The sequence below is a fragment of the Schistocerca serialis genome, chromosome 2, assembly GCF_023864345.2.
Source record: "Schistocerca serialis cubense isolate TAMUIC-IGC-003099 chromosome 2, iqSchSeri2.2, whole genome shotgun sequence".
NCBI lineage: Eukaryota > Metazoa > Arthropoda > Insecta > Orthoptera > Acrididae > Schistocerca > Schistocerca serialis.
Window position 1 is genome coordinate 946,013,763 of NC_064639.1, and position 18,606 is coordinate 946,032,368.

At 39.6% G+C, this 18,606-nt stretch overlaps 1 protein-coding gene across 2 annotated transcripts in view; it reads right to left on the minus strand.

Annotated features, from left to right (window-relative positions):
• Positions 1-2,788: 2,788 nt before the first annotated feature.
• The window catches only part of LOC126458319 (uncharacterized), a 328,599-nt gene continuing 312,781 nt past the window's right edge, over positions 2,789-18,606 (minus strand). Inside the window, exons 6-7 of one of the 2 annotated variants that reach the window (XM_050095273.1) lie at positions 14,197-14,362; positions 2,789-4,221 (exon numbers count right to left, since the gene is read on the minus strand). In XM_050095273.1, coding sequence (XP_049951230.1) covers positions 4,115-4,221; positions 14,197-14,362 — 273 coding nt within the window. In that variant the 3' untranslated portion in view covers positions 2,789-4,114. Of the gene's footprint in view, positions 4,222-14,196; positions 14,363-16,853; positions 17,020-18,606 lie in introns of both variants that reach the window. The other variant, XM_050095272.1, reaches the window with a different exon arrangement.

Consider the following 18,606-nt stretch of genomic DNA (forward strand, 5'->3'; position numbering starts at 1 on the left):
AAATTTCTGTAGACCAAGAACAAAGTTAAGTGTATCCATAATGGCCAATGACTAACTCTATGGAAACTGAGTGAAGTGTAGAAAATTTCATATGACAATACCTCCACATAATTGAATGATCATCTCTGTGAGCAATGTTTGTCCTAGATTAAAGTCATCTAAGTTGACTCACTACAAAATATTATATGAAGAACAGGTTGAGTGCCTGGAATAAATTATTGCTGGCAGTTGGTGATAACTACACAGTTATGACTCTGAAATAAAACTAGAACTCAACACTGCAGAGTGGAAACACCTGGTTCTTGAATGCCTGAAACGGAAGATGACTTTTTTTTTCACTGAAGGTGCTCATGATGACATTCTTCTAATCAAATAATTTATCAGAATCACTCCTCTCTTGTGCTACCCTTATAGTAATTTATACACTCCTGGAAATTGAAATAAGAACACCGTGAATTCATTGTCCCAGGAAGGGGAAACTTTATTGACACATTCCAGGGGTCAGATACATCACATGATCACACTGACAGAACCACAGGCACATAGACACAGGCAACAGAGCATGCACAATGTCGGCACTAGTACAGTGTATATCCACCTTTCGCAGCAATGCAGGCTGCTATTCTCCCATGGAGACGATCGTAGAGATGCTGGATGTAGTCCTGTGGAACGGCTTGCCATGCCATTTCCACCTGGCGCCTCAGTTGGACCAGCGTTCGTGCTGGATGTGCAGACCACGTGAGAAGACGCTTCATCCAGTCCCAAACATGCTCAATGGGGGACAGATCCGGAGATCTTGCTGGCCAGGGTAGTTGACTTACACCTTCTAGAGCACGTTGGGTGGCACGGGATACATGCGGACGTGCATTGTCCTGTTGGAACAGCAAGTTCCCTTGACTGGTCTAGGAATGGTAGAACGATGGGTTCGATGACGGTTTGGATGTACCGTGCACTATTCAGTGTCCCCTCGACGATCACCAGTGGTGTACGGCCAGTGTAGGAGATCGCTCCCCACACCATGATGCCGGGTGTTGGCCCTGTGTGCCTCGGTCGTATGCAGTCCTGATTGTGGCGCTCACCTGCACGGCGCCAAACACGCATACGACCATCATTGGCACCAAGGCAGAAGCGACTCTCATCGCTGAAGACGACACGTCTCCATTCGTCCCTCCATTCACGCCTGTCGCGACACCGCTGGAGGCGGGCTGCACGATGTTGGGGCGTGAGCGGAAGACGGCCTAACGGTGTGCGGGACCGTAGCCCAGCTTCATGGAGACAGTTGCGAATGGTCCTCGCTGATACCCCAGGAGCAACAGTGTCCCTAATTTGCTGGGAAGTGGCGGTGCGGTCCCCTACGGCACTGCGTAGGATCCTACGGTCTGGGCGTGCATCCGTGCGTCGCTGCGGTCCGGTCCCAGGTCGACGGGCACGTGCACCTTCCGCCGACCACTGGCGACAACATCGATGCACTGTGGAGACCTCACGCCCCACGTGTTGAGCAATTCGGCGGTACGTCCACCCGGCCTCCCGCATGCCCACTATACGCCCTCGCTCAAAGTCCGTCAACTGCACATACGGTTCACGTCCACGCTGTCGCGGCATGCTACCAGTGTTAAAGACTGCGATGGAGCTCCGTATGCCACGGCAAACTGGCTGACACTGACAGCGGCGGTGCACAAATGCTGCGCAGCTAGCGCCATTCGACGGCCAACACCGCGGTTCCTGGTGTGTCCACTGTGCCGTGCGTGTGATCATTGCTTGTACAGCCCTCTCGCAGTGTCCGGAGCAAGTATGGTGGGTCTGATACACCGGTGTCAATGTGTTCTTTTTTCCATTTCCAGGAGTGTATAAAATGCATGTCCAGTGGCATTGTCAAGAATCAGCTACAACTTTGTCGGATTGAACAGCAACTTCATTATGATACTGTATGGTCCCTTGTTGTGAATCAAATTAATTATCTGCAAAAAAATCATTGCAACATATTTGAATCACCTTGTTTATACTCCATATCTCATTTCCAGTTTTTTTATATTTATATATTCATCTTACTTAGGATATTAGTGACAAGAAACGTATGATAATTGATCTCAAGTGTGCAATGTGGCACAAGCTTCTACTAGGCCTATCTTCCATTGTCCTTTGCTCTGTTTCCATTCTCTTTTCTACCTGTAGCTTTTTGCTTTCTACTTCCTTATCATCTCTCCCCTCTTGTTATATTTTTAAATTGTGTTTGATTAAATCTTTCTTATTTTTTAAGACTCTTTTCCCTCTCTTGCCTGTCATTTCATTTGTTTGGCTTTTTATTCATTTTCATACTGAATAGAGAATTGCTCTTGTATTAACATGAGCCTGAGAGCTGAAATCTTCCTATTCTTGTGCTCTGCTTCCTGTTCCTCTGGGTGCCATTGCTCCATCTACTTCTTCCAATCTTCAATGTTGATTTTTTTCTGTCGTAAAGGAGCTGATACATTTGCATAGATCATCTTAATTTTTTTAAATTTTTTGGCAAACTTGTATGTAAAAACTCTCATATACATCTCAGTTCCATCAAACACTCCACAAATGTGCCCTTCAGCATTTCTTCATTGGAAATAACATATTTTCTACATATTATTCATTGAACTTTGTATGCTTCTTGATTCATTGCAGTTTTCTCACAATGGAACAATCATACCACCAATTTTCATCTTGTAATTGATTTGATATCTACCAAAATTAATGATAAAAATTAAAAGAAAAAGAAAAGGATGAGAATTTAGGATTCAAAGAAGAAAGGAAACACACTGAATACTAGGTAAAAAAATTATTTTTATTGGATTTATACATAAAATATGATACAATCTTTGTAGAAAATTGAGGCTTCAATGCCTGAAATATATCTCACAACATAAAAAAAACCTCTTGTTAATGCACTGCAGTAATTTAATAATATACATCCATCTAAAGGTCTGCTGCTACCTAAACATCAAGCACACAACATAGATGATGATGTGAATTCACAGTTTCTTGTAACTTAAACATTAAGTAAATAAATATTCTTGAAAAAAAATTACATATTTTATTTCTAGAATTTTCTCCTTTCAGTATTTTCTGTTTTGAGCTCTCTGATGTTATACATACAAACAAAAACAAAAATGATTTAATAATATTAACCCACAAATTCTATTCTGGAACTTCTACAACTTCAATTTAATTCATATATCACACTTATTTTATGGAATTTCTTCATGAATTTTAACAGCAAGCAGTTGCTTTTGTCTCTCTCTCCCTCTCACACACACTCTGTGGAAGCACAAATCATCATTCATGTTCACTGACAAGAAATATTTTCACCTCCTCTTTGGTAAATTGCAGACCAGTTTGATTTTTTAATTATTTGTTCATGTGTCTAACTCCTGCCACAGAAGCACATCTGTCCAAACAGTATTACTACTAATATGTTCACAAGACAGCAAATTTCATACTTTTTTTACCATTATTTCAGTATTCAGTTCATATGCAATGTGACTATTCATACACAAAGACAAGCACCATGTATACAGACAGGTGCATGATTATGTATCTGGTCACTTACATATAAAACACACACACACACACACACACACACACACACACACACACACACACATTCCCATCCTCACTCACAAGTAAATACATATCAGCACAAAAGCAATGACAGCAGATAGAAGAACTATATGGTGAACAGAGTATACAGCATTTCACCATATAATATTCCATCATAAATTATAACAGTTCTATGACAAAGCACCTTCGAGATATGTATGTGGATAAAAAATTAATATGCACTCTCCCTTAGTGTCCACTTACACATTCCATGCACAGGATCATACAGTCATATGGATGTAGTAGGCTTTTGTTGTGAGGGAAGGCTAGGCACTTGTTCAGTCAGTTCAGAATCTAATGTCCAGAAAACCAAAATTACATAATTTTTGAATCCTTTTGTCTGACTGAAATTTATTATGAGCATTGGTCCTTCAGCAGAGAAAAAACCATATCTGCGAACATTTGGACCAGTTGAAGGAATGTGTTGTTTTCAACACATTAACAGTGCAGCTGGTCATAAATAACATCCTATTTCTTGTGCAGGCTGCACTTAATAGTTGTATGGCCCATACTGAGAACCATGATAGTACGGCCCAGGGTATGCCGAAGGGGCTGGGTATCCTGTGGCATAAGCATACTGCTGTTTCTGTGGGTACACTGAAAAAGAGAAACAGATGATTCAAAATAGGAAAAGTTAGAAGTCCTACAAGTTTATAAATAATGCCATTTTCATAATTTCTGGAATAAATTTCTACAGCACAAGAAATTCATATAAAAATGATTAACACTGTTGTCCCCATAGAATATTTGGGTTTGCTGTTTAAAAATATTATTTAAATGTATTTCTTAACATTGAAAATCTCATGTTAAAACATTTGATGTAATGTTGCTGTAGAATATTGAAGAACTCTGGTTTAATGAAATTATCTACCATCAGGAAAATCTTCTGCCACTGTGTAGCCTCTTGATAAAATAGGTTATCCATTATCTCAAGTAATCATTAGTCAAAGATAACGAAGCAAAGTGGGTGTGGGTGTGGTTAGGGCCTCCTGTCAGGTAGACCGGTCATCCGGTACACCTCTTTTGAGCTGATGCCACTCCAGCAACTTATGTCAATAGGAATGAAATGACAATGAAGACAACGCAACATCCAGTCCCCGAATGGAGAAAAATCTCTGTCACGGGCAGGAATCGAACACCGGTCCCTCACATGGCATTTTGCTGCACTGACAACTCGGCTTTGGAGGCGGACTGTGGTGCCGCAAAGTGCATGCAGCAGACTGAAATGTATGATATCTGGTGAGAACTACTTTATGTGCATAAACTAATCATGCAAATATAAGACACTCCATATTGTTTCAATTATTTGCAACATCAACAGGTGACCTGGTGGCTACTGCACTATGATTGAGGCCTGTGGTTGACGTTTGAGGTTTGTATCAGGTGGAATAGGTGAAAGAAGAAAGTAGGCAATGAGCGGAGGGAAGAGGGTAGGGTGGCTGATGGCTAGAAGGAAGAGGATACAAGATAAAAGGGGTAGGAATGTGTTTCATGAACTCACTCTGTTGTAGGCAGGAGGATATGCATGTGGCACACGATTAAATGAAGGAGTAGATGGGTGGGGGGAGGGAGGGGGGAGAAAAGGGAATGAGGGAGACTTCAGAGACGAAAGGTTGAGAGTAGATTAATCGGATGAAGTGGGACATGTGGCTACATGGATGAGTGTGCGACAGTAGGTAGAGGATAAGATGTAATTCCCAACTCTGTAATTCAAAAAGCTGGTAATGAGAGGGAGTTTCCATAAGGCATAGCCTACTGAAGTTTAGCATATTGTGCTTAGCACATTTTCTGTCACTGGATGGTCACACTAGCCCTTGATCCCAGTTTACTGGCAGCCATTCTTTCAGGTGGACAGCTAATTGATAGTCATGACCACCAGATTCAGCTCAATGGTGCCACTTCCCCCCAGCTGTCAGCTACCCTATGTGCCTGTCAAAGGCTCAATGCTGCAACTAAAAGGCGAGTGCTTCCCTATACAATTTACATATTCTTATTCAACCCAAGACTTTCTAGTTGTCTGTATGTGCTGGATTTGTATTACAAACACTGAATCAGAGTCATTGTCAGATAATGAACCATTCTATGGCTTTGAAGAACATGGACTTCCAGTCACTAGAGACCAAGAATTCAATTCTGACACTGACTTATCATGTGATGAAGACAGTAATTCTTCACATGTCACACCTGCTCAACAGTCTGTGCCAGGAGGAGATTCAACTGATGTTTCAATTCATGATGCTAACTTCATTTCAAATGCAATAGAGATCAATGTTTATGATGGCTTATGTGGTCCAGACCATTGTGAGTAATTTGAGACTACGTATATTGAAAATTAGGTCTCTGTTGAAAAATGATTCCTGGGACGTTCTAGACAGGCCTACAAATAAAAGAGTAATTGACTGTAGGGCTGTTTTGAGAAATAAATATAGAAATGATGGATCCTTGCTGAGAAGGAAAGCAAGAATAGTTGCATGAGGATTCAACCGACAGCCTGGAGTTGACTTTGAGAAAAAATTCTCTCTAGTTGCAAGAACAATCATTTAGACTACTCAAGGCTTTATCAGTCAAATTTGACTTGCGTGTCTCACAACTGGATATCACCATTGAAATTTCTCAGTGGGTCAACTGACACATAACTACCCATGGAACTGCTGGATTTGCTGGTCAAATTTTTACAAAAGATGAAAGATGTGGAGAAAGTTAAGCTTGTTGTCAAGAAGGCAAGTGACATGCTCCAGACATTTAAGTATGGTGGTAAACTGTGTAAGTTTGAAAAAGCCATTTATGGGCTGCATCAAGCTGGTTGACAGTGGTATGCCAAATTGAATGCAACCTTCAAATCAGTTGGATTGCATCCTACAAGTTCAGATCCATGTATCTTTGTAGACAGTGTAGGAAAATGTCCAGTCTTCCTACTCATTTAAGTAGATGATAATAGAATTGCTTCAGCTGACTCAGAAAGGGCAAATGAAATCAAGTGTGAGTTACCTGACATACTTAATGTCACAGATCTTGGTGCCATAAGGCGCTATCTGTGCATCAATGGAAATCAAAGTGGCTGCATCAAAAAAGGTTTAGACCAATTCAAAATGAATGAGTGCAAGCCAGTAAGGTCTCCATTGGCAACTGGGAGCAAGTTGGATGCAACAGCTATGAATGCAGAATATGGTATTCGTTAGCCATTTAGAGAACTGGTTGGAGGGTTGATGTTCAGCACCATCGGTACTCGACTAGACGTATGCTTTGCAGTCAGTAAGCTAAGCCAGCGCAGCAACAGCTGTACAATAACAGCCAGTCTTCTCTTCACTAGACAGTGGCTAAGTGAATCCTTTAATACCTCAAAGAAACCATAAACAAGAAACTGACCAACATGAAAGGATAAGCATCTTTGGCTTCGCAGATGCTGACTGGGGAAGTTCCAATGGTGAGAGGAAGTCATATACTACCTACAATCTCATATTATCCAGATCAGCAATCTCCTGACGTTCAAGCAAGCAGGGAATTATTCCTGTTTCATCACATGAAGCTGAGCACATGAGCCTCACCGAAGCAGCAAAGGAATTGATTCGCCTGTCAGCTATCATGAAGGAGTTGTACTTAGGAAATCTGTCATACATCACCCTGTTCAATGACAATCAGTCAACTGGAAATTTAGGACATAATCAAGTTTTTCACTCAATGGCAAAGCACATTCATATAAAACATCACTTCGTATGTCAGGTTCTACAAGAGTGTCCGCTGAAACTAGAACATCTGCCTCCATCACCAAAGTATGAGAAATTTGTTGAAGGACTGGGACTTACACCCTGGAACAATAAACTAAAGTCTCAATTCTTAATTTACAAGGTCCTGCTGAAAACTAAAGCCTCTGAATTTTTTGGGTGAAAACATTTAAAGCTTTTTAAATACAATGAACATTATTAACATTCTACATCTTTATTATTCATGTATATGTATTTATTTCTCAACATAGTCACCCTGACGACAAACACATTTCTCCCAACGAGAGACGAGTCTGTTGATGATGTCACTGTACAATGTCTGACTTTGCTGGTGGAGCCAAAAGCTCACATCTGCTTGCATCACTTCATTGCTATCAAAGTGAAGTCCTCAAAGATGTTCTTTAAGATCTGGGAACAGATGAAAATCGGATGTGGCAAAGTCATGACTGTATGAAGGATGATCTATAACAGTGCACCCAAGGTGTTGGATTGTTGCGGATGAAGTGTTGCAGCACTCATGTGTGGTCTGGCATTGTCATGCTGAAGGAGATGGTGCTCCAAGTGTGGACAAGCTCTTGGAATTTGAAACTCAATTACAGGACACTATTTCTCGTGCACCAACATAGTTACGTTATATACTGCCACGTTATACACTATAATTTGGAGCTCTCTAGTGAGAGAGGACTGTGAATATGTAGACATGAAGAACAAAGATGTTGAATTTTAATAACAAAAGCTTTAAGATTTTTCACATAAAAAATTTGGAGGCATTACTTTTCAGGGTGCCCTCATGTAACTGTCTATAAAAATTGGAAGTCAGTTGTTAGTAGTTCTGTTATTCTCCGTGCAGCAAGTTACAAATAAAGTTGTTCTGTAATTGGGTGTCACACCTGTATTGTGAAACCACACCCGAACAAGTTGTGAGAACTATTTAGATAGTATTTCCAAGTGATCCACTGAGTGGGAGGTCCCTTTAAAAGTGAATAACTGCAAGATAATGTCCACAAACGAGTGAAAGAACCTGGTAGTATTTGACTGCAACATTAATACTTAATTTCTGAAGCCTGTCACATCATGCAAATAACTAATGGTAATACTATGAAGCAATATGGAGAGAAACCAGTTCATGAAATCATTATTAGGGAATGTGATGATTCTGGGAAAGAGCCTTGAATCTGTTAAGGAGATCACATATAAGATTGAGGTGTTAATCAATTGGGTTTTAACAGCAAATGTTGACAGAAATCCAGCAGAATTCATGCTGATGCCTCATCTTTGGTGATGATCTATTTAATCTTCACAGAAGTCCACGTAAGTTTGTTTGGACTCAAAACCGCTGTGATCAACGAATCTTCCGTCTATTGACATATGAATCTTGTGACCTCGTGGTACCCATGTAAGGCTGCCTTTTGAGTAGTCAGAATAGGCAACAAAAATCCCATCTTTGGGTTTACAATCGAAGTTTCCTTTGTTTGATGATTGTCCATGATGACAAGCTTTGGACCAAATGTACAAAGGTGAAATAGATCAGGTCTTCTCTTCAGTCACTTCTCATATGGAGTTCCATCAGACAGTCCTTTATTTAAGCAACAATTTTGAATGTAGTTGGCTGTATTGATAGCTTTGGCCCTAAACAATGGCAGTAGTACTGCTTTGAGCAGCATACAATGAGTTACTATGACCAAGGAACAGTTCTTTGATTCAGTGACACCATTCTGTTGTGGTGTGTATGGAACTGTTTGATGACACTGTATTTTTGCCATTCCGAGGAAGGAGTCCATTCTTTCACTCCTTACTGTTGTCTGACTACAAGGATTTAATTTTAGAACTAGTCTGATTTTCAACTAGGTTCTGAATTCAATGAATTTGTCAACAACTCCTCCTTTCTGACAAAAGAAACAGACTTGAAACTACCTGCTGCAGTTGTCTATAAAGGTTATAAAAAATCTTGCACCACTTTGAGATGTTTCTCTCACTAGTCCACAGACATCAGAGTGAATTAACTCCAGAAGTTTATTTTTTATTTCACTTATCATTTGGTGAAGGCAGTGGACATGATTTTTCTTTTAGGACACATAGTGCATCTAGTGAAATTGACAGCACTGAATTTCAGACCTGTCACATACTTATTTTTGAGCATTTTGGTCATATCTCATGAGTTAAAGTGACCTACTCAAGCATGCCAAATTTCCAAATCAAATTATCATTACTTTCAGCTCAGCAATGACACACACCTCTGGACAATTTTCTTCTAATTAAAACAAGTTAACAACAAAATTTGCAATCACTTTACCTTTACCATTGGTATCTTGTATATCTGTATGAGTTTTCTCAAATGTCACTATGTGGTTGTTGTCCACAACCTTTGCCACAGAAATTAAGATTGGTTCCAAGTTTTGGCAAGTACAAAGTGGTTTTTCAGCATTATGGAGTTGGTGCCACTGGCTGTGTTTGCGATTTGTGTGTCACTTCCAACTGTCTTTTGCATAGTTCTTTTGTCTGTACACATTAAATTCTCTTGCATTTTTGTCACATGTGTGAACACTCAAATTGTTGCACATGTGTGATGCGTAACCACTGTCTAATTACCCAAACTTTTGGAGTCACAAATCTTTCATAGAGAAACAGCAACGACCTTCGTTGACATTGTTTGCAACTTGGACACCTAGTTTCTTTTTGAGAAAGCATTCATCTCCTTTGTGTCCCTTCTTGACACAATAGCTGCATTTGTATGCTGATTCTTCCCTTTTTTGTTTTTGTTTTGATTTTTTTCTGATTTGTCACTGTCACTCACAGAACGTTTTGGCTTGTCCACAAAATGTTTACCCAATTTAAGGAACACTGTTGCACTCATACTCTCACTGTCTTTCTGAATCCTTGCTTCGTGTTCTTCCTTGACTTTTACTTTCAGCATCTCAACATCTTGTACACTGTCACAGGATTCAAAAGCACATCTAAAATTTTTGCAGCTATCTGGGAGACTGTAGAGCAACATTATTGAAAACAGATTACTGTATATGTTGATATCCATTTCTTGTAACTTGTCCATAAGATCGAAGAATTCAATAACATGTTGTGCCATGTCATCAAGAGGTTGCATTTTATGAAGCATGAGGCATTTGACCAGCACTGCTTTGCGAGCAGGTCCTTTGGATGCATAGATGGATTCAATCCATACCTGAATTGGTGTAGTGCAGTTATTTACTTGCTTCAGCTCAGTGGGGTTGATAGATAAAATCAAATCTGCTATTACTTTTCTGTCTGCTACTATCCTTACTTTGCATGCATTTTCTGCAGCACAGAGCACTTCACCTTCACCAATCACTGCAGGCTGTGGTATGTCTCTAGATAGCTCCTCCAAGTAATGTTTTTCATGTGTAGTTCTTTGACTTGCATTCTCCAATTATCAAGTGACAGCATTTATAGCCAAACCCTGTATGCATTAGTCATATGCACCATATTTGTTATGTTATCAAACTTATTTCTCTAGTTTTCAGCTTATGAATTTAAGGTTTCACCTAATCGTAAAATGTTGGTTTTCCCATTTGTTTAACCTGGGCCCATAACCTTGGGGGATGTGGTTTGACAATACAGGCATGACATGTAACTACAGAACAACTTTATTTGTAATTCACTGTATGGAGAATAATACAGAACTACTAACAACCGACCCAAAAACATTATGCATAGTGACATCTGATGGTAAAATTTGAACCTCAACACAACCGTCTAGTAATGATACTTTCCTTTAGACAACAGCAACCCCACTGAACAATCTGAGTTTCCTGCCAGCTCTTTCTGATAAATAATTTGCGTAACATATTATTCCCCACATTTATGTTTACAAAACACTATTTTTTACCATAATCTGGGTTCAGTGTGATGGCCTTACACCACCTTGCTGGGAGGGCATGTATGCCCTCATGGTATCACCCTAGTGGTCAACGTTGGAGCTAACATCTTGCTGCACCAATAACCTCTCCACCATCCACCTACTTCTTCCCGTGGAGTGCATACCTCACTGGACCAAACAGATGGTAGACAGAAGGTGTGTAGGTGGTGAGGACCCCATCGGGCACACATCTTTGAATACCCCAAATGGTGGACGAGTGTGTCAGCACTACTAACAGAAACGTCCAGTTGTGCAGTGAGAGGTTTGATTGTGATCCCTTGACTGCCTCAAATGAGAGTGTCTGCTGCTCGTTCTAACATTGCAGGAATCGCACCTGTGTATGGTTGGCTGGCATGCATTAAATCAGACAGGTTGGTGTGACCCTGTTGCAGTGATGACAGACACTTCATCCGATGACTTATTACGCAGACATTCTGCAAGCACCTATGAATATCTTCAGTGCTATAATTTTCTGTAAAAAGAAACTCAATAACAGCACTCTGCTTGGAACACACCTCTGTTACAGACACCATTTTGAAGACTACATATAGTGCTGCCACCTACTGGAACCTGCATGAAGCTATATGGGCTGAAGTGAGTATATTCCACGATGTCCAACAAAAAATTCTGCATTTATCCAACTGAAACTAACCTAGAAAAACAATTTGTTGCATAAATTGTCAAAATTCCCCCCCCCCCCCCCCCCCCCCACAGCAATCCTATTACATTTCCTTGGGGCACATAACATGCGTCTTTTTTTTCTATGTAACATTTATTTCCCATCTTCTGTATTGGGTTCTAAAGCCAAAACCAATCACATATCTAAGAAGATATTATGTACCATTGCATTTTCACCATCTTTTGACAATGTGGTAAAGTATCAAATGTTTGTCAGAAATCTAGGAAGATGGAATCTATCTGTAATCAGTCAAAAACACTGGAAAATTTACTTGCTCTATTACCAAAAATCATGTTCTTAACTTAGTAGGCTGCAGCTATTCTCCACTGTTTTGCAGTTCCCATTCTTAAGTACCATATTGTATTTCAGTACATACACTCTGCAAACCACAGTCAATACATACACTCTGCAAACTGTAGTACAGCGCATGGTGAAAGGTATTTTGTACCAGTATTATTTATGCTCTGTTCTATTCTATTATTTATGGAGTCAGGAAAGACAACTGAATGTCTGCATCTAATATTTGTATAACACTGTTAGTGGGAAAAGTGAGCTGATTACTACCCAAGTGATGCTCTTGAACCCATGAGTCCTTGAGAGAAGTTCCTCAAGAAACATTATTATGTTTGAGCTTAGGGTACTCAGGATCCTGAGTAATATTATGACCTCTTTGTCAACAGGACATTCATAAACATCTGAAGCCATTCTCTGCAAACCACTGTGAAATGTGTGGCAGAGGGTACTACACTGTACCACTTTAAACCCTATACCACTTTAAGCCCTAAGATTTTATCTTGCTGCCAGGAGCAATATGTGTGCTTTCTAATTATGTGAAACCATTTGCTATGCAACATATCCTTGATAAAAATGGACTACGGAAAGTGTAAATTATAATAGTAGAAATTCAGCTGGGGCCTGGTACACTGATAACTTTAAGTAGTTTCAATTGTTTTTATGGTAGTTCTTTCATACCATATACATTCCTGAATTTGCTCAGCAGTCAAATCTAATAGGACTGCTATGTGTTACTGCATTTTTTAAATGCAGAATTCAATTTCTCGGTTGCTTGGTATCATATGTTTTGACACTGGATTGATCCATATCCATAAGACAAGATGGAAGGCTTTGGACTACTTACTGAATTTATATAAAAATTAGAACTTCTTAGCTCTTTTACGAGCAATTAATATTTAGATAGCAAATAAACTGGAAACTATTGTTGGTAACTTATCACTATTTATACCCTAATTATATTCTGATAGCCAGTACCCCCTTTGATGCAGATTAGATTTGCAGCAACTGCACTAGTATTCTGTGAAATCTAAGCCCTCATTGACTTATTTGCTCTGACTCATGGGATGACTGATTAGGCTTTAATAAACTGACTGTCAAATCCAACACTTTGATTAAATTTGAATCTTATTCTCAGTTTATTAGTTTGCTTTGTGCTCTTATCTCAATATATCCTTAACAGCCTCAACCAGATACATGAAGCATGGTCAAGTTTTAACTGAAGCAAACCCTGCCATGTGACAATCAGTTTATTAAGATCTCAACAACCATCCCATATCTCAGAGCGCAAAATCAAAAGGGGCTACATGCTTCACAAACTTTCAGCATAGTTATTAGATAGCAAAACTAACACTCACAGAACCTTATAGAAATCAGTCAATGAGGATGGAAGTGTCAGTTCAAACTGGATACCCAGTTATGTACTTTGTATCATTAACATTAAGAAACTCAAAAATTACTGTCATTATAATTAAAATCAAAAATTACTGTCTTTATTATTACTGCTACTTTTCCTAGTGTCTTATCTCACAAGCATCAAAAATTTATTCTTACTCTGACTGAAGAATCTACTCTGCTCTTCTACATGTAACTTTTTCCTTTTGACCCCTGTTTTGGCTTTACTGCCTTCCCTTTTTCCTTCCTTATAGCTTCTTGCCCATTTTTTTATCTTCAGCTATTGTAGGTGCAAGCTTGCTTCAAAATAATTCAAACAATACAGCTTTTGCATTTAATGATTTGTGATTATCCTTTTCTCCAATCAGGTCAGCTATGCTAAACTATGTCAATATGAGAGAGTATTTATCCAATTATGCCAATTTAAGATATTCAAATAAGTATTGTGAGCACTTTAGAATGCAAAAGCCATGCAAATCTGTTGTCTGTGTACACAATTTTACTTAAATGAAATCTATTACAGTGCCTGCTTTATTAATTAATTATCCATGATTATTAATATCTATCACAGCTCTAGTTAAATGAAAGCTTACCAGGCATTAAATACTGCATGTTCATTGCTTCCTCCTTTTCTCGCTCACCTCTCAAACAAATGGCAGCAGCTGAGAATAATATGGCTGAAACCAGGGCCCAGCCAACACCGATCCAAGCAAGAATATATGACCAGTCATATGATATATGTGAGTTATCCCTCAGCACCTGTTTCAAGCATTACATAAAGCAGTTATTGCCTGTTAGTAGCGAAATGTTAAGCTGTTGGAGATGTGTTTGTTTAGTATAGCTGAAACCAGAAGATCTGAAACCTCAGTCCCTTAAAAAAAAAAAAAACCTTATGGCAGTACTATCACCTGTACTACAGTAATGCATGTTATTTGCTTTGTATATTAACCTCAGGCTTTGTGGTTAAAGAAAAATAAAAGCATGTGACATAATTAATACTTGCAGCTAGTTACTGAATCATTACACTTGTGGAGATCAATGAGAGAGAAAAAAAGAAGTTGATTGGATCTTTGTATAAATCCAAAAGAGTTTCTGGAAAACAGAAACAATCATGGACAGTCTTGCATCAAAATGATCAAAACGGTTGCACATGTCATTTACCCATTTATTAAATTTTTGTTGTGGGTCAAAGCCTACTGCAAGCCTTTTGACTTGACACAATCTTAGCAGCTTGTTTGTCAGTGGTGTTGCAGTTCTTTGTTTGGCATCACAAGAGTAAATAGAATCACTTCTAGACTTATTCCCTACATTCCTTAGAAATACCACTTCGCTTCTTGTCTTAAATTCCTATACAAATTCAAACACAACTTTAAAGGATGATGAATATTGCACTGTTCAGCATTAACTAGCAAAGAACAGTGGGCACCTTAATTGGGTACTTTGCTGACTGCTTCTCTTTACACATACAATATTCCACCCCTTAAGTGCGAAATTGTATGGATATTATAAGCCCACAAATATTTGATTGTCTTTGATATAAACAACTTACACTTTATATCAACAACTTAAACTCATAGAAACTGTTGACTGTCAGTATCAAAGCACATACTTCAACACAGCCCATGTAGAGAACTAAACTCTACATTCAAAACCATTTGCCCCTCTTCTCTGCATTGTTTATGCCATGGTGTAACTGATGCTCCAACAGTATTCACCATACTATATTCTTTGTGGTATGCACATCATGCACAAGTTCAGGGTACCTATTGACGAATCTTCTTCCAAATGATCCAATACCCTCTCCTCAAATGCTACTGTCCAAACAATTCTTCACCAAGATTCTTCTCAGTCCTCTGTAGCTTGAATGACCTAACTTCTCATAGGTTTCTATCCACATGGACAAATTCTCTCCGATTACAACAAAGCCTCTTGGATTTTTTTCTGTATACTGATAAGGCTTCCTGAGTAATACATCCTCCACCAACATATGTTACAGGCATGTCTGGAAATTCCTGTAATTAGTAATGCACCATCTTTAACTCCATCTGAACAGGACTGACTTGAGGCCCAACGGTAACGACTGCTCAGTGTGTCATTCTCAGCCCACAGGCATCACTGGATGCAGATATGGAGGGGCATGTGGTTAACACACCACTCTCCCAGCCATTGTGTTTTCATGACTGGAGTCACTACATCACAATCAAGTAGCTCCTCAATTAGCCTCACAAGGGCTGAGTGCACCCTCCTTGCCAACAGTGCTCGGCTGACTGGACAGTCACCCATCCAAGCACTAGTCAAGCCTGAGCACTTAACTTTGGTGACCAGATGGGAACAAGTGTTACCACTGCAGCAAGGCCACTGGGACCTTTAACAAAGAGCTGTGGACTATAAACAGTTGTAAACTCCACCATGGACACATGCCATGTGTTTCTATATTATTGTTCAAGGTAGTGCCACCAGGATCAATGTCGCAGGCAGCTGTTATGAAGCATAAGCAGTTTACAAGAGTTACCCAATGTGCATTGCTCATTCAATAACTCATACCGCTCTCAAAATACTAAGATTTGGATCCTCTAGTTCCTCCATCCTAGTGTATTTAGTTCATACCTGTTACTTTTAATTCACAAACTGTATCTCTGACACCGAGTTTTGCAAGGTATTATTAGTGTGTTGGTCACTGTTACTGACAATTAATTCACTTGATACCTAACTTTATACAGTACCGTAAAGTAAGATAACATCACAACACTTTTGAAGTTATATGTTAGTTTTATTCTCCCTGTTTTTAAGGATGTCTCTAATATTGACTAACAGTAACTACATAACAGTTCCTCCATCCTAGTGTATTTAGTTCATACCTGTTACTTTTAATTCTCAATTCTGAATAAAATAAAGATTATCAATGGTGGCAACAACAATACTTTCAACATTCACTATCACATTTATAGTTTACTGCCAGGACAACTATTTCAACAAGAAAATAGTAAACATCATTTTCCATTCCAGTAATTTTAGTTAAACTTGTCCTATACCAATCATCAACTTCTTTTCTCTCTCAGAACATGATCTTCACTAAGTGCTTCTCTTTAATCCTAGTCAAGGTTCCTCTCTTTTCCATAGAAGGTAGAAGGGAACTGCAGATGGGAAACAATTACCACTCACTATTTCATTGTGAGATGTTTCACTAAATGCTGAAGCTTATCTAGAAAATACAAGGGACTGGGTTTACAGATGCCTCAAGCAGCTATACCTGGCATGATGTACTGCACATTCTTCACTTTTTCTGCCTCTTTCTCATTACGTAGGCAGACAGCAGCGCTGAGGAATAATGAAGATGAAACAAGGGAGAATCCAACACTGATCCATGCCATGATGTATGACCAGTCATAGGAGATGGTCGTCTCTGCTTGTAGTGCCTAGTACAAAATACTTCTTTAACATATTTTATTTTAGAAATTATAACTTGTAAGCAAGAACCAAAAAGATTGCTGCACACCTAAATAAAAGTTAAACTGCCATTAATTGTGGCACATAAATAAGGAAAAAGAATACAAGAAGTTAATTCTTGCACAAAAGTAACATCGGCAATCAGCCACTGTTAGTAATGCAGTTTATTATGAACAAATAGTGTCATTACGAATTTAAAACGGATAGATTCATCATTCTATTTTTCTTCATGTTCAAAATTTAAATTACACTATGTGATCAAAAGTATCCGGACACCTGGCTGAAAATGACTTACAAGATCATGGTGCCCCCATCGGTAATGCTGGAATTCAATATGGTTTTGGCCCACCCTAAGCCTTGATGACAGCTTCCACTCTCACAGACATATGTTCAATCAGGTGCGGGAAGGTTTCTTGGGGAATGGCAGCCCATTCCTCATGGAGTGCTGCACTGAGGAGAGGTATCAATGTCGGTTGATGAGACCTGGCATGAAGTCAGCAATCCCAAACATCCCAAAGGTGTTCTAGAGAACTCAGTTCAGGACTCTGTGCAGGCCAGTCCATTACAGGGATGTTATTGTCATGTAACCACTCCGCCACAGACCGTGCATTATGAACAGATGCTCAATCGTGTTGAAAGATCCAATCGTCATCCCGGAATTGCTCTTCAATAGTGGGAAGCAAGAAGGCGCTTAAAAAATCAATGTAGGCCTGTACTGTGATAGTGCCACACAAAACAACAAGGGGCGCAAGCCTCCCACACCATACCACGACCACCTCCAAATTTTACTGTTGGCACTACACACGCTGCAGATGATGTTCACCAGGCATTCGCCATACCCACACCCTGCCATCGGATCGCCACATTCTGTACTGTGATTCATCACTCCACATAATGTTTTTTCACTGTTCAGTCATCCAATGTTTGCACTTCTTACACCAAGCGAGGCATCGTTTGGCATTTACCAGTGTGGTGTGTGCTTATGAGCAGCTGCTCAACCATGAAATCCCAGTTTTCTCACCTCCCGCCTAACTGTCATAGCACTTGCTGTGGATCCTGATGCAGTTTGGAATTCCTGTGTGATGGTCTGGATAGATGTCTGCCTATTACACATTACAACCCTCTTCAACTGTCAGCGCTCTCTGTCAACAGATGAGGTTGGCCTGTACACTTTTGTGCTGTATGTGTCCCTTCACATTTCCACTTGACTACCACATTGGAACCAGTGGACCTAGGGATGCTTAGGAGTGTGGAAATCTTGTGTACAGATGTATGAAACAAGTGACACCCAATCACCTGACCACGTTCGAAGTCCATGAGTTCCACGGAGTGCCCCATTCCGCTCTCTCACAATGACTAATGACTACTGAGGTCGCTAATATGGAGTATCTGGCGGTAGGTGGCATCACAATGCACCTAATATGAAAAATGTACGTTTTTGAGGGTGTCCGGATACTTTTGATCACATAGTGTAGCTAATGCTAAACACGAGATGTTGGCTGTTTCTCATTGTGATGAAAGTTTCTTGAGGTAGTGTTACCACTGAAAATCTTGCA